At 41.8% G+C, this 23,922-nt stretch overlaps 1 protein-coding gene across 1 annotated transcript in view; it reads left to right on the top strand.

Annotated features, from left to right (window-relative positions):
- Window positions 1-23,922, top strand: part of LOC126259243 (protein bric-a-brac 1-like) — an 885,843-nt gene that overhangs the window by 848,923 nt on the left and 12,998 nt on the right. Inside the window, exon 5 of the mRNA XM_049955867.1 lies at window positions 18,192-18,458. Within this exon, the coding sequence (XP_049811824.1) occupies window positions 18,192-18,458 (267 nt within the window). The remainder of the gene's footprint in view (window positions 1-18,191; window positions 18,459-23,922) is intronic.

Raw genomic sequence — 23,922 nt, 5'->3', positions numbered from 1 at the left:
CGTCCTAGTTTGAACTTCTACACTACAAAGCAAACGCATCCAGAAGGTCCTTACAAAATTCTGTCGTTGCTCGCACGTCGATTACTTCTTCTTCACTTCTTCCTTAAACTGAAAAAAAAAAAAAAAGAAAAGGAAACCAGACCTGCAACAGGTAGGGGCCGCAATCTCTCTGTAGGCTGGACCTCAGACAAGCATCTGAGTAGTATCCGTGTTAAACATTTCGGAGGCCCTTGATTTTATTCTACTTTATTCTCCGAAAGGGGGCTGGAAAATTTAGAAACTGATGTGTGTATATATATATATATATATATATATATATATATATATATATATATATATATATATTACAAATGATTTTAGTAAACTTATCTTTACCGAGTGGGATCATAACCCTCTATCACCTTTGGATCAGTATTTGGCCAAATCCGGATCTCTGTTGCCGTGTATTCGAGATGGCGGATAGACACCATGATTTCCCATTGTCATGAACATCTTTTAGTCCATTCTCAAACGCTGAGCACTACTTCATGGTACGTTTACCACAGACTGCAATAACTGTTCAATGGATATTATCTGCACAAACCAAACACCCCCTTGCTCTGCATTCATTGATTCATCGTGATCCCATCAAGAAGGTGAAACTTTGGGGATGTGGAACGAGTCAGATACAGATTAACAAAACACAAGCAAATCATAGAAACTTAATCTGTCATCACTATACTCCCTGAGTTGGAGGTCGTTGTTTTCGCCAAGCCCATTCTCGAAGCTTGTTACACTCACTGCAGAACTGGGCATTGCATGAATGAATGACGCTGTTATCACCCATATGCTGGCGGTTGTGGTTATTGGCTAAGACTGCTGGAAATTAGTAATCTGACCCATCACTTAGTTACAGGCATGGGGGTTTTGTTCCAGTATATGACCGTCGTAGCAATAATTGCACACAGGAAAATAAGATAGCACCAGGAGAGCGGCGTCAACAAACACTAATAAGCCAATATGTGGAAAACAACACTTGTATCGTTCAGTGATCGGTAAGATTTTTACAGAAAGGAAATCACTGACGAATAACAGCACTGTTCACTATACAAAACAGGCACTGCCTCATGATGATTCATGGAAGTCGTTAACAGCATGTTTAATTAATAATTTTAAAAATAGGGTCTGCCCCTATCTCAAGCAAGATAGTGCGCACAACAATCATTGTTTCTGATGCTAGCCTACTACTGGCTTGAATAACACACGATGATACACTGTAAGAATAATAGCCAAGCCCGAAGTATTGTTAAACGGTTGGAAAGAGCAAGAAGATGTAGCAAGGATGAGAACAGAATCCGGAAGTAGGTTCTTTATCTGAATCGGCTGCGAGTTCTGGAGAGAAAGCAGAGAATTAAAAACCAGTACGCTGCTTGACTATTTTGAGCTTATTTCGGCGTGATTGCCATCATCAGCACATCTTCAAGCAATCGTATTTATTTATAATTTACATAATATATAATTAATAATGGTATTTACGTTTGATCTTGTACTCAAGTCCTGAAGTTGCAGGTGGAGATTTGTCAACTTTTAGTAAACCATTATTGCTGTCTGAAGTGGGTGGTTGTAATGTTGTTTTCAGCAGCGTTTTAAAGCTGTTCGATAATTTGCTGTTGCATGTATATTATATGTTTTTTACTGTATGAAGGTTGTAGAAACTTATGACAATAAAACTGCGACGCGGTTAATAAAATTTATATTCTGCAAAACGTGGCTTAATATGCAGAAGAAGACTTCCTTTGCTCGCCGTTATTTGTTAACCATGTCTGCATCGGTAATCTCTATCTCCAGGACGACTTGCCTCCACAAAGGTCTGATCCGGAAGAAGCATAGACACAGAGTGAGGCGAGGTCCACTCTAAGTTTTATCAGCGCCGTTTCCGACAAACAGGAAACTGTGTAAGTTGTGTTAGACTCTCATGCAACAATGGCTCCGGCGCCAATAGCCACCCGGTAGACTTGGGAGGAACCGTTGGAAAGGCATTCAAAAAATGGTTCAAATGGCTCTGAGCACTATGGGACTCAACTGCTGTGGTCATAAGTCCCCTAAAACTTAGAACTACTTAAACCTAACTAACCTAAGGACAGCACACAACACCCAGCCATCACGAGGCAGAGAAAATCCCTGACCCCGCCGGGAATCGAACCCGGGAACCCGGGCGTGGGAAGCGAGAACGCTACCGCACGACCACGAAATGCGGGCCGAAGGCATTCAGTTGGCACACTTTTTGCGAGATGGAGGGGAGCGTTAGCGAAGTAGACGTTCAAACCACCCAAAGACTGCTTCGCTTTAGCCGCCATCTTGGGGATTTTAATTAAACAATTAACAGCTAATGCTGTCGACCTGAAACACTCTGTGCAGTGACTCCTGCACCTGGAGAAGTTATTGATCGCTCTTCTTGCTAAGTACAACGTAATTAAACATTTAAAGTTCAACCATAAAGTTTTTAACGAATCTAAACTAATTAGTATATAAAAATTCTACCTTCCTTTAATTATTACTGATTAAGTGATACAATTGCTTATGGGAAGCTCGTGATATTCCAGGTGCTACATCGCCATGTGAGCGAGACGTCATACTAAATGCACTATCCAAGCATCCATATCTACAGAGGAAATAAAAGTATTGACAAACCATTAACCAGAGTAGCAATAAAGAGCTACACCAATAACAGTATTTTTCCCATTCACATGTACCGGATGTTTAACAGGGTAATTTCAGCCAGTTATTTACTATATTACCCGCAGACAATTTATTTGCTTCTTCATATGGACATTTCCAGTATACAACGGTCATTACTTGTGTAAGATGGCTGCAGTTGCTGTAACGATTATTACATTGCCGGTAATGCCACAGGACAAGCAATCTCTAATTAACCTCAAGTGAAACACATGCTTAATTACTGATGTAAAGCCGTCACCTACGCGGTCTGTTGACTTAACTGCTGTACATTAAAAATGATAATAACTACAGAAAAACTGGTGCGAGAATATCTGGTAAAACTGAAACCGCTTGAAGTAAACAGCCAAGTGAGACTAGCGTGTTAAAGTAGGAACTTAAGAATTAGTTATTTCTGGAAATACAGAAACATCGACATAAGTCATAGTTTTGAAAATAAATACAGTATAGCAAAAGACTTACACGATAATTATTTGCAAACAGAGCATATGAGGAACATTAAAAATGCCCCAAGTTTCACGAATATCGCTTTATCTAAAATTTGCTCTAAATTCCACGAATATCGCTTTACATATAATTATACACCGACGGAAAAATTGCAACAACAAAAAAAATTACGTACAGAAATGAAACTTCGGTAATACGTTTTTCTAGGTAACGTATTTAAGAGATTAACATTGCAGTGTCACAGGTTAATGTAAGCCACTGCAAATGTGGAATGCTGGTACATTAATAACCGGTGTAACCGCTAGAACGTTGAATACAAGCAAGCAAACGTGCATGGATTGTGTTGTACAGGTGCCGGATGTCAGTTTGTGGGATGGAGTTCCATACCTGTTGCACTTGGTCGGTCAGTACAGGAGCTGTTCTGGATGGCGCTGGAGTTGTTATCCGACGATGTCCCATATGCAGACAGAGAGCTGCTGATCGAGCAGGCTAAGGCAACATGTCGACACTCTATAGGGCACACTGTGGGTGAACGTTATCCTGTTGGAAAACATCCCCTGGAATGCTGTTCATGAATGACAGCTGAACTTGTCGAATCATCAGAATGACGTACAAATTTACAGTTAGAGTGCATGGGATAGCCACGGGAGTGCTGGTGCTGTCATACGAAATCGCACCCCAGACCGTAACTCCAGGTGTAGGTGCAGTGTGTCTAGCATGCGCACAGGTTGGTTGCAGACCCTCAGCTGGCACTGGACTCGCATTCGGGAGGACGACGGTTCAATCCCGCGTCCGGCCATCCTGATTTAGGTTTTCCGTGATTTCCCTAAATCGCTTCAGGCAAATGCCGGGATGGTTCCTTTGAAAGGGCAAGGCGGACTTCCTTCCCCGTCCTTCCCTAATCCAAAGAGACCGCTGACCTCGCTGTCTGGTCTCCTTCCCCAAACAACCCAACCCCCCCCCCCCCTCTCAGCTGGCGTCCTTCTAATCAACACACAATCATAACTGGCAGCGAGGCAGAACCAACTGACATCAGAAAACACAACTGACCTCCAATGTACCCTACAATGAGACCGCAATGCCGCGCGGGATTAGCCGAGCGGTCTATGGCGCTACAGTCATGGACTGTGCGGCTGGTCCCGGCGGAGGTTCGAGTCCTCCCTCGGGCATGGGTGTGTGTGTTTGTCCTTAGGATAATTTAAGGTAAGTAGTGTATAAGCTTAGGGACTAATGACCTTAGCAGCTAAGTCCCATAAGATTTCACACACATTTGAACATTTGAGACCTCAATTGACACCTCTGAAGTCGCAGATGTTGGTGGTTTGGAGTCATGGAATGCATGCTACAGAGCTTCTGTCTCGGAGCTGTCCTTGGCGACCGTACCAGCAGACATTAGCAGTGGCTACATTCCTGCCAGGTCCTTCTGCAATATCGCAGAAGTAACATCCAGCTCCTCATACATCTGTTATATGACATCGTTCAAACTCAGTGGGGTGCTGATAATGGCGACTTTGCCGCCTTAAATACATTCTTGACTAACATCAACTCACCACGTCCAGTCTCAAAGGTAACTAATGCCCAAGACCATTACAGCGTGTATTTAAAGCCACTTTTATGCGTCCGGCGCGAAATATGAATAGGCGTCATCCTTCAGATGCAGAAACACGTCTGACAACTTTAGTTTATGTCGCACTACTCCTTAGAGTTGCGATTTTTTTCCATCACTGTATACGTTCTTTCACTGAAATATTTCAGCACAGGGGGACATCAAAATGAGCATATGTACACGGACATAGTAGATATAAATAGCATATCAGGCAGTTACACAAGGATGTACCAAGTACGATATTACAATACTATTCACCATAGGAGAGACAGTGAATTTTAAAATTTTCCCGACGAATTGAATGTTGAAGAAACAAATTTCGGGCTTGCAGCCTTCGATCGCTCACCTGAAGATGACTAGCAGTTGCCCCGTGGAAATATGCAATGAATTCAGCGATGATCGGCTGCAAACCGGAAATTTGTTTGAACATTGGAGAGATTGTTTATAGTAATTTTGTAGCAAGTTGCAGCCGCTCCCGGGAAATAAAAACAAGGCCCACAGACGATTCCTTTGGTTCTGGGGCGAGAAACTTATCACATCGGCACATATGTGGGCCGTTACGTGATACGTAATAACATAGCTTCATTTCACCATCCATTACAATGTTGACTAGCTGTTTGAACCTGTCGAAATTAAACTTGCATTCCAGCCATTGTAGAAGCATTGTCCCATCCTTGTCCTCGGAAAATTGTTACATCCAGATCATCCTGTTCAATAACGTGTGAAATATTTTGCTTTATGCTAACGGCTTTCTTCCACATTTGATGTAAATAACCTAAAGATGACTCATTTACTTCTACTTTTTTGATTTCTATGTGACTGTAATGAATGATTCCACTGACCTATATGCAAGACGTTCGGCGTGCTGTGAAATATGATGCAAAAGTACTTCAAATTTTTTATATAATTTAAAACCTTTTTCTTAACAATTCCGCTCAGAAGCGAAACAAGTTCATTTTATGTGATGGGGAATAAATACCTTATAAATCTTTTGCCCGACTGTGACAGTGGTCTCTAGCTTGATTAAGTGTTCTTTTAGTACAGCATCGTATTTAGATAAGGCTAACAGCTGCAGAAAATTTCCTTTGTTTGCCGTCAGCTTATGCAGTCTGTGGTCGCGGAATGGAAGGTTCTGTTCAGACGAAAACGTAGTGAGTTCTATAAGTCTTTTTAAAATATCTATCCATTTCCTTTTTTCGGTTTCAAATGCTGTCTATCATGATTATAGTTCTGTTCGCAATTAGACTTGCTTTTAAGGTTTTCCATTTTTCGAAGTAAGCCTGATGTTCTTTTGAAGTTTCATGGTTGTAAAGTTTCGGACTAAGTTTCCATCAGGCATAGAGATCAGTTACAAATTTTAAATTCAGATGTATTGTTCAAACTTGAGTCTGTAATAAATATCTTGCAGCGACAATAGTACAAACCATAGTTTATAGTAGAGTTTGCCATCCAGGTTCTCGGAATTTTCTCATCATTTGGTTGACTGATACGCAAACAATCAAATGTCAACTGCCGGTTAGCACCTTTCGTCTTGTTTTATTGCCTTGTCTAATAACGGAAACAAATAGTCCAAATTTGATTTAAAATGCTTCACTTCCTATTTTAATTAAGACTGCCCTTAGAAATCTGGAAGAACAGGGAAAGTCCACTGGCAGATATCGGAAAACAAAATATTACTACTACTTTCAGTGATTTCTTCTTCATTTGCTCCCTCTTAAGTACTATATTGTCTTTGAATCTACTTAAATTTACATTACAACTATCTACAAGATTTTATATATTTTCTTTGGGTTTTAATTGTTTCTTCGTGAATGCCTTCTCTGACTGGTTCTTCACTTTGTTTTTTAATTACCTATAAATTCATTACCGGATTGAGATCATTTTACATCATCTTCTTTCACGTCATTTTTGTCTGGTACTTTTTAAATACTTGATATTGATTTAGAAGGTTTAATAAAGTTCAGCACTGAGCTGGCCATCGACCGGTCTTTCAAAACTGCGGCCCTATTTTCTTCTATGTTCCATTTGGGCGAAGACGTTTCATGTTTGTGTACATACACCGAATCGCCAAAGAAACTTGTATAGGCATGCGTATTCAAATACAGAGATATGTAAACAGGCAGAATACGGCGCTGTGGTCGGCAACGCCTATATAAGGCAACAATTGTCTGGCGCAGTTGTTATATCGCTTACTGTTGCTACAATGGCAGGTTATCAGGATTTAAGTGAATTTGAACATGATGTTATTCCCCGTACGACCATTTCACGAGTGTTCCGTGAATATCAGGAATCGTTTAAAACATCAAATCTCCGACATCGTTGCGGTCGGAAATAGATCCTGCAAGAACGGGGCCAACGACAACTGAAGAGAATCGTTAAACGTGGCAAAAGAGCAACTGAGCACTATGGGACTCAACTGCTGCAAAAGTGCAACTCTTGCAGATTTAAATACTGGGCATCCACAAGTGTCATCGAGCGAACCACTCAAAGAAACATCATCGATATGGGTTTTCGGAGCCGAAGGCCCACTCGTGTACCCTTGATGACTGCACGACACAAAGCCTTACGCCTCGCCTGGGCCCGTCAACACCGACATTGGACTGTTGATGACTGGAAACATGTTGCCTGGTCGGACGAGTCTCGTTTCAGATTATATCGAGCGGATGGACGTGTACGGGCGTGGAGACAACCTCATGAATCCATGGACGCTGCATGTCAGCAGGGGACTGTTCGAGCTGATGGTGGCTCTGTAATGGTGTGGGGAGCTGGAGTGATGTGGGATCCGTGATACGTCTAGATACGACTCTGACAGGTGACACGTACCTAGGCATCCTGTCTGATCATCTGCATCCATTCATGTTCATTCTGCATTCCGACGGACTTGGGCAATTTCAGCGGGACAATGCGACACCCCACACGTCCAGAATTGCTACAGAGTGGCTTCACTCTTCTGAGTTTAAACTCTTTCTCTGGCCACCAGACTCTCCAGACAAGAACATTACAGAGCATATCTGGGATGCCTTGCATCGTTCTGTTCAGAAGAGATCCCCACCTCCTCGTATTCTTACGGATTTATAGACAGACCTGCAGGATTCAAGGTGTCAATTCCCTCCAGCACTACTTCAGACATTAGTGGAGTCCATACCACGTCGTGTTCAGCACTTCTGCGTGCTAGCGGGGGCCCTACACGATATTAGGCAGGTACACCAGTTTCTTTGGCACTTTAGTGTATTTTTAATTATATTTCTGCAGAAAGAAGTAAGTGTTACTTAAAATTTATTTGTTATAGTCAGTAAGAACGACTCTTTCGTGATAAAAACTAAATAGTTATAGAAACTTTAATTTCTTAAATACACACAACATTTACACTGAAATTATTACGTGCAAAATAAGGGAAATTTAATATTGTTTCGGGATTAAAGCACAAATTCGTTCTTTCCGCTCGCTATACGAGATTGGAATTGTGAAGGTGGTTCGATGAACCTCCTGCCAGGCACTTTCTGTGATTTGCAGAGTATCCATGTAGATGTAGAAAACATTTCATAACATTAAAATCTTCACCTCCCTAAAGATTTTGTGCATCTGGTGTTGGAAAGGTCACTGTGAATAATGGCTGTTTTTTTTCCTAATCTGAGCGGTAAAACCAAATGAAACAGCCGTTTAGACAAAGGAGCTCTGCTAAAAAGTACAATATTATTATCACACTTTTTCTTTGAGCTAATGTGACCAAGTGCTCAGATGTGAAGTGTCACGATCCAGTCGTAAAACTGGTCTAGAATAAAACCAGAGCTTTTTTTCGGATTAGCTACCGGTATGGTATGTGATATTGCATAGCATAACAAGACATTGAAAATTATAAGGAAATACAGTACGGACTGATTATTAATAAATCCAATTGTGACGCCAAATTACGTCACTCAGTATGTACATAACCACATGTGCAGCTATGAAATGAAGAAATCTGCATATTGTTTGCTATTCCTGAACTTCTGATCCTTATAGGTAAAGAATTTATGAAGGCTTATACCCTTATAGAGTATCTGACGACTGCTGAGTAACTTATTCCATTTGAGAGCGTTGTTCATTTAAACAGTATTTGCCTAAAAGTTCAAATAAACTTGAAATACTACCTGTGTCCCACTTGCAGAATCTTGATCGACTTGAAGCTGAATTTAGTGGGAATATTACTCAAAAATAAACATGAAATTCTTGCTGAGGTCCTTCCCAAAAAACACAGAGATTTTGAGTTCAGGTTTGTTTGATTTTTTCGGGACAAACGTGTACGGTGTTTTATGTTCCAAGGAAATCTCACTATTTAGTTCTAATATACACAGTGCAAAGTGATGCCAGCATAAATGAAGAAACAGTTGGCTGCAAAAGTAAGAGGAAGAAAAGTCCCTTCCTGCAAGTGCATTCTGAATAAGTGTCGTATACACTTTCTTCAATCTTTTCATGTTCAACTAAGAGAAACATGTCACAGATTAATCATCATCATCATCGTCGTCGTCGTCGTCGTCGTCGTCGCAAAATAACTTCACAAGAATTTTCAGGTATTTTGCATCAAGAAAAAAAGGAAACTCCTTGTCACCTTCCCTACGAGTAAGAGAAGAAAAAGTTATATTCCAATAAGATATTTCCACTCGCGTCAATTGACGCACTATGATACAAGAATACCAAACCTCAAGTCAGGTTGGACCCATAATAATGGCAGTTTGACGTGAAACTATAATACCAACAATGACACCGAGTGCTCTATTCTAAACATGCACACAATAAAAGAAAATACATTGCAGTAGGAAGTTTCAGAATAGGCAAAAGCAAATTCTCTCTGGTAATTTTGAAACCGACACGAGAACGCATATTCTGCTGTCGCAATTCATAATTTAACAAATGTAACAGCTCTGTCTTTGTTATAAGCACATACTGTATTTTATTACTATATATACTACACTATACTACACTTCCTATATTATACTGTATTGTACTACAGAACAGATCTTGAAAGAAACATTTTTTTGAATCCAAGAGACGCCAAGCCTGATATCTCCCTCATCCACAAACTCATTTTTTTTACGATCCCAGTACATTCGCTAATAAAGTATCGTTTTCTTCATTTTATAATCTCAAATCTCTACTTGCTATCAAATAATAACAGCACGAAAACCTTCACAGCACAACCAAATCGTATAAACAGATCAGTGACTGACAGACTACATTAATAATGCCTCCTGTACAAAAAACACACACTCACTCACTCTCTCTCTCTCTCTCTCTCTCTCTCTCTCTCTCTCTCTCTATATATATATATATATATATATATATATATATATATATATATATATATATATATATATATATATATATATATATGTGTGTGTGTGTGTAGGGGTATATGAGTAAAATGGAGATCATTGAATCATTGATACCACTGCCTAAAGTACCTCGTAAGAATAATTTTAGTTAGTGTCGGAAATGAAGAGGAAAAGAAAAAAGAAACTACTACAACTCGTGCCATAGAACCTAGCAAGTTTTGTCATCCCCAGAGCTGATACCGGGTGTGGACCGCAGCCCTCCCCTCTCAACCTCCCCCCCCCCCACCCCCATTCCCCACCCGCCCAGGTATGTCACTGAAATAGTATGATTTGTCTGTAAAATGATCTTTGAATGAAAGCCCTTTGTCTAATCTCTATTACTTTTTACTTCATGTGGTAGGCTAACAGCCAGTTTCATCTTCACTGAAGTCATTAATTTCTCGATCGACTTATATCTCTAATAATAATAATAATAATACCGATGTAAATAAAGAACAGGAAAAAACAATGCAGGAAATCTATAAAACTGCAAATGAAGTTTTAGGAAGGAAGAGAAAGGTCTGATAATATTTGATGCAGATGTAAAACAAGCAGTTGAAGAAAAATGGAAAGCATACAAAGTAAAACAGATATATGCTATGAACTATATATATATATATAAAGAGAAAAGAACAATTGTGAAGAAAATATCCAGAAAGGTTCTCGAGGAAATATGAAAGTAAATTCCTAACTGAGTTGGAGTGTGATGTACAAAGGAAGCAGCTAATTGGATGTAAACTACTTATGCACGTAAATAAATGAGAAAAGATGCAAAAAGATTAAACTTAATAAGTGAACAACAATGGATAAAACATTATAAACAATTATGGTGTAATGAGCAAGTGAATGAACAGATATTAAGTTCCAGAAGTAAGCCATACAACATCACAAGAATTAGATACAGTATTAAAATCTGTAAAAACCCGGATTAGATGGAGTGAATATGGAACTTACTGAATATGATGGTTATTGTTGTTGTGGTCTTCAGTCCTGAGGCTGGTTTGATGCAGCTCTCCATGCTACTCTATCCTGTGCAAGTTTCTTCATCTCCCAGTAACTATTGCAACCTACACCCTTCTGAATCTGCTTAGTGTATTCATCTCTTAGTCTCCCTCTACGATTTTTACCCTCCACGCTGCCCTCAAATACTAAATTGGCGATCGCTTGATGCCTCAGAACATGTCCTACCAATCGATCTCTTCTTCTAGTCAGGTTGTGCCACAAGCTTCTCTTCTCTCCAGTCCTATTCAATACCTCCTCATTAGTTATGTGATCTACCCATCTAATCTTCAGCATTCTTCTGTAGCACCACATTTCAAAAGCTTCTATTCTCTTCTTGTCCAAACTATTTATCGTGCATGTTTCACTTCCATGCATGACTACACTCCATACAAATACCTTCAGAAACGACTTCCTGACACTTAAATCTATACTCGATGTTAACAAATTTCTCTTCTTCAGAAACGCTTTTCTTGCCATTGCCAGTCTACATTTTATATCCTCTCTACTTCGACCATCATCAGTTATCTTGCTCCCCAAATAGCAAAACTCCTTTACTACTTTAAGTGTCTCATTTCCTAATCTAATTCCCTCAGCATCCCCTGACTTAATTCGACTACATTCCATGATCCTCGTTTTTCTTTTGCTGATGTTCATCTTATATCCTCCTTTCAAGACACTATCCATTCCATTCAACTGCTCTTCCAAGTCCTTTGCTGTCTCTGACAGAATTATAATGTCATCGGCGAACCTCAAAGTTTTTATTTCTTGTCCACGGATTTTAATACCTACTCCAAATTTTTCCTTTGTTTCCTTCACTGTTTGCTCAATATACAGATTGAATAACATCGGGGAGAGGCTACAACCCTGTCTCACTCCTTTCCCAACCACTGCTTCCCTTACATGCCCCTCAAAAATGGTTCAAATGGCTCTGAGCACTATGGGACTCTACTGCTGAGGTCATTAGTCCCCTAGAACTTAGAACTAGTTAAACCTAACTAACCTAAGGACATCACAAACATCCATTCCCGAGGCAGGATTCGAGCCTGCGACCGTAGCGGTCTTGCGGTTCCAGACTGCAGCGCCTTTAACCGCACGGCCACTTCGGCCGGCTACATGCCCCTCGACTCTTATAACTGCCATCTGGTTTCTGTATAAATTGTAAATAGCCTTTCGCTCCCTGTATTTTACCCCTGCCACCTTCAGAATTTGAAAGAGTTTTCCAGTCAACATTGTCAAAAGCTTTCTCTAAGTCTACAAATGCTAGAAACGTAGGTTTGCCTTTCCGTAATCTATTTTCTAAGATAAGTCGTAAGGTCAGTATTGCCTCACGTGTTCCAACATTTCTACGGAATCCAAACTGATCTTCCCCGAGGTCCGCTTCTACTAGTTTTTCCATTCGTCTGTAAAGAATTCGCGTTAGTATTTTGCAGCTGTGACTTATTAAACTGATAGTTCGGTAATTTTCACATCCGTCAACACCTGCTTTCTTTGGGATTGGAATTATTATATTCTTCTTGAAGTCTGAGGGTATTTCGCCAGTCTCATATATCTTGCTCACCAGATGGTCGAGTTTTGTCAGGACTGGCTCTCCCAAGGCTGTCAGTAATTCTAATGGAATGTTGTCTACTCCCGGGGCCTGGTTTCGACTCAGGTCTTTCAGTGCTCTGTCAAACTCTTCATGCAGTAACATATCTCCCATTTCATCTTCATCTACGTCCTCTTCCATTTCCGTAATATTCTCCTCAAGTACATGGTGGTATAATATGCAAACTAAGAATTTTCCTTCTACTCAATAAATGCTGGAAAAACTGTCACATATGCATCTCTCTTGGTCAGCAGCCCTAGTTAAAAATTTGTTCAAGAGATACCAAAAATTTAGCAGATTATAGAAGAGTTAGTCTCATGAATACAGGCTATAAAGTTTGTACTTAAGTAATAAATAATAGCTGATTGTCTGCTAGGAGAAGAGCAAAGTGGATTTAGAAAAGGGAGATGGTGCTTCGGTGATGTCTTCATCATTAGAGAAATAGTGACACTAAGACAGGGTAACTCGAATAAAATTGTGGCTAATACTAGAAAATCCACGGCATCTAATTGTGGCAATAAAGATGCTGTACAGAAATAGGCCTACAGATTTTATCATAGGCACAAAAATTAAAAGACGTGAACGGTTTCCTACAATATACAATCTACATCTACATATACAATATACAAAGGTGTAGCTTATGACCCACTCTTAATATAGAGGTTTAATAGGTATAAGTGCAAATATTTCTATTGGTAACTGAGGACGGTGTACTGAACAACATTACATCAGTATTTACGTCTTTTGCAGACTAATAATTGTAGTCATTACACGTATGTTTTTAGGTTGATTAGTAGCTCCAAGTACATGTAGCAAGAGCAAGCCATAAATGCTTATTTTCCACTGGGCAGAAGGTCAGCTGTTGAAGTGTGGACGCGTCGACGCAAAACGGGTTACAGAATCCCATGTATTTTTCAAATAATGTAAAAGATGTACAACTTTGCTTCCGCCGTTTGCCGGTATGTGGCGACAACGGTAAGTAGCGGTCGAAAGAAACTTATCGCAGACGTCAGGCAGTTGGCTTGGACCTCGGTCAACATAACCTCATTCAAACATTAGTAGATTTGTGTCTGCATCATAAAGTTGTTCTTGATTGATTTACGAGCATAATTCTCGTCATTTGCGGGAGGTGTTACTGTTTTGTTTCAATATGAGAAAACAGCGGCTGAGTCTCATCGAATGCTCTGAAGTGCGTATGGTAAGGACGCTATTAGTGAAAGAACGTGTCGTGAGTGGTTTCAACGTTTCAAGAACGGTGATTTTGACGTCGTAGACCGGCATAGTGGTGGAAGAGAGAATGTTTTCGAAGATGCAGAATTGGAGACATTGCTGAGTGAAGACTCGCGTCAAACTCAAGAAGAATTGGCAGCCATTTCAAAACGTCTCAAGGCTATGGGCATGATTCAGAAAGAAGGAACTTGGGTCCCGTGTGAGCTGAAACCAACAGACGTTGAACAGCGTTTGTGTGTTTGTGAACAGTTGCTTCTAAGGCAAAAACGGAAGGGATTTCTGCATCGCATTGTGATCGGGGATGAAAAATGGGTTCATTACGATAACACTAAACGCAAAAAATCATGGGGATATCCCGGCAATGCTTCCATGTCGACTTGCAAACCGAATATTCACGGCTCTAAGATCATGCTCTGCGTTTGGTGGGACCAGCTCGGCGGCGTGTACTATGAGGTGTTAAAACCAAGTGAAACAATCACAGGTAATCGTTATCGAACGCAATTAATGCGTTTGAGCAGAACATTAAAAGACAAACAGCCGCAATACAGCGAGAGGCATGATAAAGTGATTTTGTAGCACGACAATGCTCGACCCCACGTTGCAAAAGAGGTCAAAACGTACTTGGAAACGTTAAAATGGGAAGTCCTACTCCACCCGCCGTATTCTCCAGACATTGCTCACTCTATCACCTTTTTAGATCAAAGGCGCATGGCCTGATTGACCAACACTTCCGATCTCATGAAGAAGTCACAAATTGGATCGATTTGTAGATCGCTTCAAAAGATGAACAATATTTTCGACGCGGGATTCGTGTTGTTGTTGTTGTTGTGGTCTTCAGTCCTGAGACTGGTTTGATGCAGCTCTCCATGCTACTGTATCCTGTGCAAGCTTCTTCATCTCCCAGTACCTACTGCAACCTACATCCTTCTGAACCTGCTTAGTGTATTGATCTCTTGGTCTCCCTCTACGATTTTTACCCTCCACGCTGCCCTCCAATGCTAAATTTGTAATCCCTTGATGCCTCAAAACATGTCCTACCAACCGATCCCTTCTTCTAGTCAAGTTGTGCCACAAACTTCTCTTCTCCCCAACCCTATTCAGTACCTCCTCATTAGTTACGTGATCTACCCACCTTATCTTCAGCATTCTTCTGTAGCACCACATTTCGAAAGCTTCTATTCTCTTCTTGTCCAAACTGGTTATCGTCCATGTTTCACTTCCATACATGGCTACACTCCATACAAATACTTTCAGAAACGACTTCCTGACACTTAAATTTATACTCGATGTTAACAAATTTCTCTTCTTCAGAAACGATTTCCTTGCCATTGCCAGTCTACATTTTATATCCTCTCTACTTCTACCATCATCAGTTATTTTGCTCCCTAAATAGCAAAACTCCTTTACTACTTTAAGTGTTTCATTTCCTAATCTAATCCCCTCAGCATCACCCGATTTAATTTCACTGCATTCCATTATCCTCGTTTTGCTTTTGTTAATGTTCATCTTATATCCTCCTTTCAAGACACTGCCCATTCCGTTCAACTGCTCTTCCAAGTCCTTTGCTGTCTCTGACACAATTACAATGTCATCGGCGAACCTCAAAGTTTTTACTTCTTCTCCATGAATTTTAATACCTACTCCAAATTTTTCTTTTGTTTCCTTTATTGCTTGCTCAATATACAGATTGAATAACGTCGGGGAGAGGCTACAACCCTGTCTCACTCCTTTCCCAACCACTGCTTCCCTTTCATGCCCCTCGACTCTTGTAACTGCCATCTGGTTTCTGTACAAATTGTAAATAGCCTTTCGCTCCCTGTATTTTACCCCTGCCACCTTCAGAATTTGAAAGAGAGTATTCCGGTTAACGTTGTAAAAAGCTTTCTCTAAGTCTACAAATGCTAGAAACGTAGGTTTGCCTTTTCTTAATCTTTCTTCTAAGATAAGTCGTAAGGTTAGTATTGCCTCACGTGTTCCAACATTTCTACGGAATCCAAACTGATCTTCCCCGAGGTCCGCTTCTACCAGTTTTTCCATTCGTCTGTAAAGAATTCGCGTTAGTATTTTGCAGCTGTGATTTATTACTGCCCGAAAGATGGGAGAAAGTAGTGGCCAGCGATGGAAAATACTTTGAATGATACATGTGTAACCAGTTTGTTTAATTAAAGCCTCAAATGTTGGGGAAAAAACGGCGGAAGCAAAGTTATACACATTGTACATAAATCTTAAAACCTTAAAATCTCAGTTAATAAAATAAAAATTGCGGCTTTTAGAGGAAAGGACCCAGTCAGATCAAAGTTTTTGATACAAACGACATGTTAGAAGAAGTACGAATTTTAAATATCTTGGCTAAGACATGTTTTTATAAAAGGAAGGAGTTGAGCAAAAAGACAGCAAATATCAAGTTATGGGTCCTCGGAGTCTTCCGCGACGGCATACATGAATAAAACGTTCTCGGCTTTCAAGCCGCGTCAATTCCAATAAAATCGGACGACGATGGCGGAGATGGTCATCTAAAGCTCGAGGATTTTATTCGAATTGACGCGGCTTGAAAACTGAGAACGATTTATTCAAATGTCAAGTTGTATGTGAGGCCATCCAAAGAACTGTAAAAAAAAGTTAGGAAAGAAATGAAAATGAAATTCTATGAAGTAATGGCTTTACCAGTATTGCTTGATGGCAGCGAAGCCGCGGTGCCGACTAAAAAGCAGCTGAGTAAAAATCAATCGGCGTACGCGAGATTTCCGAGGAGTGGTAAAGGATGTACGAAGATTCATAGGATACGAAATAAAGATGTTAGGATGGAATTAAATGTAGAATCATTAGACAATAAAACATGAAACAATAGACCGGTCAGCCGGCCGAAGTGGCCGTGCGGTTCTAGGCGCTGCAGTCTGGAACCGCAAGACCGCTACGGTCGCAGGTTCGAATCCTGCCTCGGGCATGGATATGTGTGATGTCCTTAGGTTAGTTAGGTTTAACTAGTTCTAAGTTTTAGGGGACTAATGACTTCAGAAGTTGAGTCCTATTGCGCTCAGAGCCATTTGAATAGACCGGTCGCTTATAAAGATTAGAAAATACCAGAATTCGCAAGGCAGCGTCGGATTACAAGCCGAGGGAAAGAAGAGACCGATGACAATCCAGAACACGCTGCAGACAACTATGAAGCTGGAACAGGCAACGATGCGTAATCCACGTAGTGGAGAATGATACTGTTATCAGCCACACACACACACACACACACACACACACACACACACACACACACACACACACACACACGCACGCACACACAACACTGACATCGCTGAAAACACAAGCACATTACACATATTCTTGAAAACTTTGTGTTGATTCATAATAGATTACTTCTTCAACCATTCTGTTTTCCCCATCCTGCTGATATGTTATTTCTATTTTTTACATTTTTGCACTATTTTTCTTTCATTCAGTACACACTAAGTTTTTCTCTTGTAATACTGTTTTTGTCAGGTCCTTTTCAAATGGTTCAAATGGCTCTGAGCACTATGGGACTTAACTTCTGGCCGGCCGAAGTGGCCGTGCGGTTAAAGGCGCTGCAGTCTGGAACCGCAAGACCGCTACGGTCGCAGGTTCGAATCCTGCCTCGGGCATGGATGTTTGTGATGTCCTTAGGTTAGTTAGGTTTAACTAGTTCTAAGTTCTAGGGGACTAATGACCTCAGCAGTTGAGTCCCATAGTGCTCAGAGCCATTTGAACCATTTTTTTTTTAACTTAACTTCTGAGGTCATCAGTCCCCTAGAACTTAGAACTACTTAAACCTAACTAACCTAAGGACATCACACACATCTATGCCCGAGGCAGGATTCGAACCTGCGACCGTAGCGGTCGCGCGGTTCCAGACTGTAGCGCCTAGAACCGCTCGGCCACTCCGGCCGGCCAGGTCCTTTTCCTTCGCCTGGAAATTGCATTTCAGCTGCCCGTATTTTTTGTCATCTTTAGTCAATGTCCAGGATTAACTTAAAGTGTTATTACAAGGGTAGACATTTCCTGGAAAATTTTATTTTTGTATCCTTCCACGTCTTGCCACCTAGTGTTAGCTAATGTGTACCTCATATAGTCCATAATGCATTTTACCGTAATTTGTTTCACTTCTTTGTTGTAGTGCGACATAATGTTTTTTTTTTTTTTTTTTTTTTTTTTGTGAGAGCGTTATAGCTAGGAACAAAGCTGGTATTGCAGGCACTAACGGCTGCGGCGTGTGTGTGTTTTCCAGCAGACAGCTACCAGTACCAGCTGCAGTCGATGTGGCAGAAGTGCTGGAATACGAACCAGAGCCTGGTGCACAACCTGCGCTTCCGCGAGCGCGGGCCGCTCAAGTCGTGGCGACCCGAGACCATGGCCGAGGCCATCTTCTCCGTGCTGCGCGAGGGGCTGTCGCTGTCGCAGGCGGCGCGCAAGTACGACATCCCCTACCCGACGTTCGTGCTCTACGCCAACCGCGTGCACAACATGCTCGGACCTTCCACCGATGGCGGAGCAGGTGAATATCCATTTTCTTTACTCGTCTTGTGCCTTCCGAAAGGCGTCTGACTCGCTTTCACATAAATTTTGGTAGCAAAAGTACTATTGTTGAGGTAGCAAGCAAACTTTGTGACTGAGTTGAGCCTTTCTTGCTAGGGGAGGCATAGCATGTTATCTTGGACGGAGAGTCATCAATACGTTTTGGAAGTAACACCGAGGGAATTAGGTTGGAACCCTTGCTGTTCAAGTTGTACGAGTGGCATTCAATATGTGATGCAACATATTTTTAAATGTTTCTTATTCCAGTCTTTGATCACAATACGAATTCTTTAGACGATGACCGGTTTCAGTCTGTAATGACCATCCTCAGATCTATAATGTACAAATATATACTCCTAGTGAGCAGCGTGTCTTTCAACATAATACAGCAATACGTATCACAATACACTATCATACAGCCAGGGAGATGTACAGAAAATACGGTAAAACGTACCTTTTTTTACACCATGTCCTAAAGCGATAAGGTCATAATGGCATCGTCAGAACGTATAAATAAAATCAGCATAGCATCGTCATATAGATCTAAAGTAAGGTGTAGAATAGGCCGCATCGTCCACACAGTCATTATTGCAACTGGCTACTGAAGTACAATAGCTACCAGAAATCTGTTTGCTTACATCATCCCTAGATGTCGCTACTGTCGCCTTAGATGTAGTCATCATTTACGCAAAAAACATAATCTGAAAAAAACACATTATGTAAAATACACGTAGCAAACTTTTAAAATTGATAACTATCATAGAAACTAAATTGTGATACATTAAAAGACGAATACAGTTACCCATATGAAATTATTAAAAGGAAATGTATGAATAGAATAGGACCGATCCTTTTTATGGTGAATTTACGGTCAACAACTAATATACGTATTACCTTGCCTGTAGCAACCTATAAATTGCCTATGAAAGATAAAATGTCTATATGACAGCCGAAAAAGGACAGGCCAATGATCAGCGCCCTCTGTTGGGTCGGCCGCCAGAATGTTATTTAGGCTTGCACCGATCTTAAGAACTTAATCACTAGAGGGCTTTACGTACAACGTGATATATCTCCCACAGGAAACTTTTAAACAACTATTAACAGTCAATAAATAAAATTATATAGTCTGGTTATACATTCAATGAATAGGTAGGACATAATCCGTTACAGGATTAGTGCGATTAATATATGGAAGTAAGGCAAATGCCTACTGTTCTCGACATAAATCATCAAGTAAGGCTAGGTATAAATACGCGAGGCATTATTTGGTTATCAAACAAAGCAAAGTAGGCGTTGGGTACAAAATCGCTTTGTCCATTGAGCTTCCTAGTGGGTTCATGATTTTTCGCTTTGTAAATCTCTAACTCCTCCAACAAGTCAAGAGCGCGAACCTTCTCTGCCCTGTGTAGAATACGCATACAACTCTCGATGTTGCCTAGGGTGTGGCCGGTTTCTGCCAAATGCATTCCTAATGCAGTTTTGTTATGTACCTGCAAATGTTGTCTGAATCTAATTTTAAAAGAACGGCTAGTTTGACCGATGTAAAATTTGTCATAATTGGTGCAACATATTTTTTTCTGAAAGAAGGTTGGTTTTATTCAGAACTCCAATACACCATATTATTCCCCACTCTTTTGGCTATAAAACCCTATTTTTCAATATAATTTCCATTTAATGCGACGGTGTTACGCCTCCTTACTGGGAAGACCTGTGTGCTCGCATGATACCACTCCACTGGTCAACGTCGCAGCCGATGTCCTGCTGCATCAGTAACTTCTCCGTCATCCACATACTGCTTCCCGCTCTGTGCATCCATCGTTGGGCCAAACAGATGGAAGTCGGAAGGTGTGAGATCCAGGCTGTAGGGTGGATGAGGAAGAACAGTCCAAAGAAGTTTTGTGAGCTCCACTCGGGTGGGCAGATTTGTGTGGGCCCTACGTTGTCGTGGAGGAGAAGTTCGTTTGCATTTGCATGGCGACGAACACGTGGAAGTCGTTTCTTCAATTTCCTCAGAGTAGCACAGTAACACTTCAGAGTTTATCGTTCCACCACGAGGGAGCACTTCAAACAAAATAACCGGCGGAGGGTGTGGCTTTGATCTTCTTCTCGGAAAGAGAGATGGTGTGGCACCATTCCATGGATTGCCATTTGTCTGTAGCTCGCAGTGATGAACCATGTTTTATCGTCTGTGACGATGTTCGACAAAAAATTCTCACGATTGGCCTCCTAACGCGTAAGCAATTTCGGAGAGATGGTCCTTTATTGCTCTTTATGGTCTTCTGTTAGACGGCGACGAACCCAGCGGCCCCAAATGGTAGACAAGTGTGTCAGCACCACCCCCAAAGACGTCCAGTTGTGCAGCGACATGATGATTGTCATCCGTGGATCACCTCGAATGAGAATGTCCGCACGTTTCAACATTGCAGGACCCACAACTGTGTGCGGCCAGCCGGTACGCGAGAGATCGGACAGGTTTGCGCGGCCTTGTTGTGATGATGACAGATGTCTTGCTCAACGACTCACCGTGCTTTTGTTCACTGGCAAGTCTCCGTAGACAATGTGCAAGCGCCTATAAATATCTTCGATGCTCTGGTTTTCCACCCAAAGAAGCTCAATGACAGCTCTCTTTTTAGAATGCACTTTCGTTACGGACACTATTTTGAAGGCTACGTATACCTGCTCCACCTATCGGAACTTCATGAAATTATATCGGCTGAAACGGGATAGTTCCACGATGTGCCACAATACATTCCGCTTTTTTTTTTTTTTCAAACTGGCTGAGAAAAAATGTGTTACATTACTTATTGAACGCACCTCGTGTATTATGACCTGGCCGACAATTTTAATGCACTCATGTTCAGAAAAAAGCAGAACACCTTATGGTCTTCCGTGCTGCATTCAGCTGGTTTCAAAGTTCACCTCTGATGGTTGGCATTGGGTCACAGCGATGCACCCGTCGTTTCACCACATACCACACTTTTCGACTGGCGAAAGTCTGGTGATCTGGCGAGTCAGGGCAAAAGGCTGACGCCCTGTGACACCAAGAAGGCACGTGTTCGTGCAGCAACATGTGGTCGTGTATTGTCTTGCCAAAAAAATGGCGTCTGGAGTGTTGTTCACAAAAGGTATGGCTACGGTCTTAGGATGTCAATCACGTGGGTCACACTGGTCACAGTGCCCGGACACACACCAACTGTGGTTTGTGGTTGTACCCAGTAGCACCCTATATTACAAGGCCTTGGGTTGGCGCTGTTTGTTTGTGCGAATGGAATCGCTGTGATGCGCCCGTCTGCGGCTAACCAAAATGCGGCCATCAGTTTCAAACAAAGAGAACCTGGTTTCTTCCGAAAACACTACCTGACGCCACCCCTGTCCCAAGTATGTCGTTCCATACACCATTGTCGTCTAGCATGCTTCTGCACATTCGTCAAAGGTAGGTGGAAAAGTTGACGACACGCACGTAACCCGTGATGTAATAAACGGCGACACACTGTCACCCCTAATAGTGTGCTGTTTCACTGTTCCACTGTTGCGTCAGAACCGTGGAGGACACAGACTGTCCTGCAATGCGATTCGGATGAGGTGTCGATCTTTTCGGGGAGGGGGGGGGGGGGGGTCTGCCTGGTGCTACCTGACCCATCTCGTTGCGTTCTACGGCCTTCCGTACCATTCTACACACACTCGTCGCACTGCCGAGGCACATCGTCCCAAACGGGCAGCAATTTCCCAGATGGGTGCATCACATTCTCTCATGCCAATAATGCACTCTGTTTGAAACTCACTGATTTGAGGATACGGTTCGCGCATACGGCTGCTCAAACCACACTGATCCGTTATCTTCGGTTTACAGAGACAACCAGAGTGCAGGTACATTTTACCGGTAGGTGGCGTTGCGCCGCGATATCGATATTGACCTTGAACTCGCGGGCCGACATAGTTCAGACACTAATTATTTCTGTAGAACGTACTAATGTACATGTCCTGTGAATATGAAATTCCTATCTCTAGTCGTTCAAGGTGTTCATTTCTTCCTGAACGTGAGCGTAGTTGCAGATGGTGCAGTTATACTCACGACCGGTTTAAGGCTCAAGCGACACAAGCCACGGCTTGGAGCGCCAAGCTTCATAGTGGAGGGGGGCGGGGGCGGGGGCGTCGCCAGAGGCAACACAGTGTGATTTTTTATACAGGACGTATCACGATTAGTAGCAACCACTTATGGCGCAGCCGGTCGGAGTTCGAATCCTGCCTCGGGCATGGATGTGTGTGATGTCCTTAGGTTAGTTAGGTTTAACTAGTTCTAAGTTCTAGGGGACTGATGACCTGACAAGTTAAGTCCCATAGTGCTCAGAGCCATTTGAACCATTTGAACTTATGGCGCCAAGGTGAGAGGGGCGCCCAAGTGCAAAATTTTCCTACACTGCGTATGACAATTAGCAGCGCGTATGACAATTAGCAGCGAAAACTGACACGGATGAAAGATTACCAGGAAAAAGGGGGGAAGTGGGGGGGGGGCGAAGTGGTAAGTCGTTTGTGTGCAAAAGTGATCTCGAACCCCCTCCCGGTAGTAGGTCTGCTCACTATCTCAAAAAAGTTGGAGAGACATCCAGTCAGATCTCAATATGGTTTCAAAGTGGTGCAAAGATTGGTAACTTGCTTTACATGTAGAGAAACTTTAAATTGTGTACTTCACAAAACGCTGCTAATACTACCCTATAATTAAACATTAACGAGTCACAGTTGGACGGCGTCAACTCTTACGCATATCTGGGTGTGACGGTTTGTATGGATATGGAATGAAATGATCGCATGTGCTCCGTCATACGTAAAACATGTACCAAACTAGGAGTCACTGTTAGGGTACTGAGAAAGTATATCTCATTACTACTACTCCTACAAATTATTCAAATCTGTATGTCCTGAGCTGTTATACGCAATATACAGTTTTTACAATGAAGCTTTCTCTACATTCAAAACCATTTTCAGTCTGTCAACACGTGGATAAAAACAAAAGCGGGAGCGAACCGCCGCCCCCTCCCCCCCCATCCCCTTTTTCCGGTTCAAATGGCTCTGAGCACTATGCGACTTAACTTCTGAGGTCATCAGTCGCCTAGAACTTAGAACTAATTAAACCTCACTAACCTAAGGACATCACACACATCCATGCCCGAGGCAGGATTCGAACCTGCGATCGTAGCGGTCGCTCGGTTCCAGACTGTAGCGCCCAGAACAGCACGGCCACTCTGGCCGGCCCCTTTTTCCGGCAGCAACCCAAGACCTCCCTGTGTGACGCGCGGGTCCACAGTTGAATTTCAGGTATTTGTAATTACAAACCTAAATAGTGTTCCTGGAAATCGACATGACTTATTAAGGCAACGGTTGAACGATGAATTATGCAGCTATGAAGACGAAACTGCTGAAAATTTAACGCCTGCTCGTAATCATCA

The sequence above is a fragment of the Schistocerca nitens genome, chromosome 5, assembly GCF_023898315.1.
Source record: "Schistocerca nitens isolate TAMUIC-IGC-003100 chromosome 5, iqSchNite1.1, whole genome shotgun sequence".
NCBI classification, from domain to species: Eukaryota; Metazoa; Arthropoda; class Insecta; order Orthoptera; family Acrididae; genus Schistocerca; species Schistocerca nitens.
The sequence above is the reverse complement of the archived record's forward strand: the minus strand, read 5'-3'. Positions and strand labels throughout refer to the sequence as shown.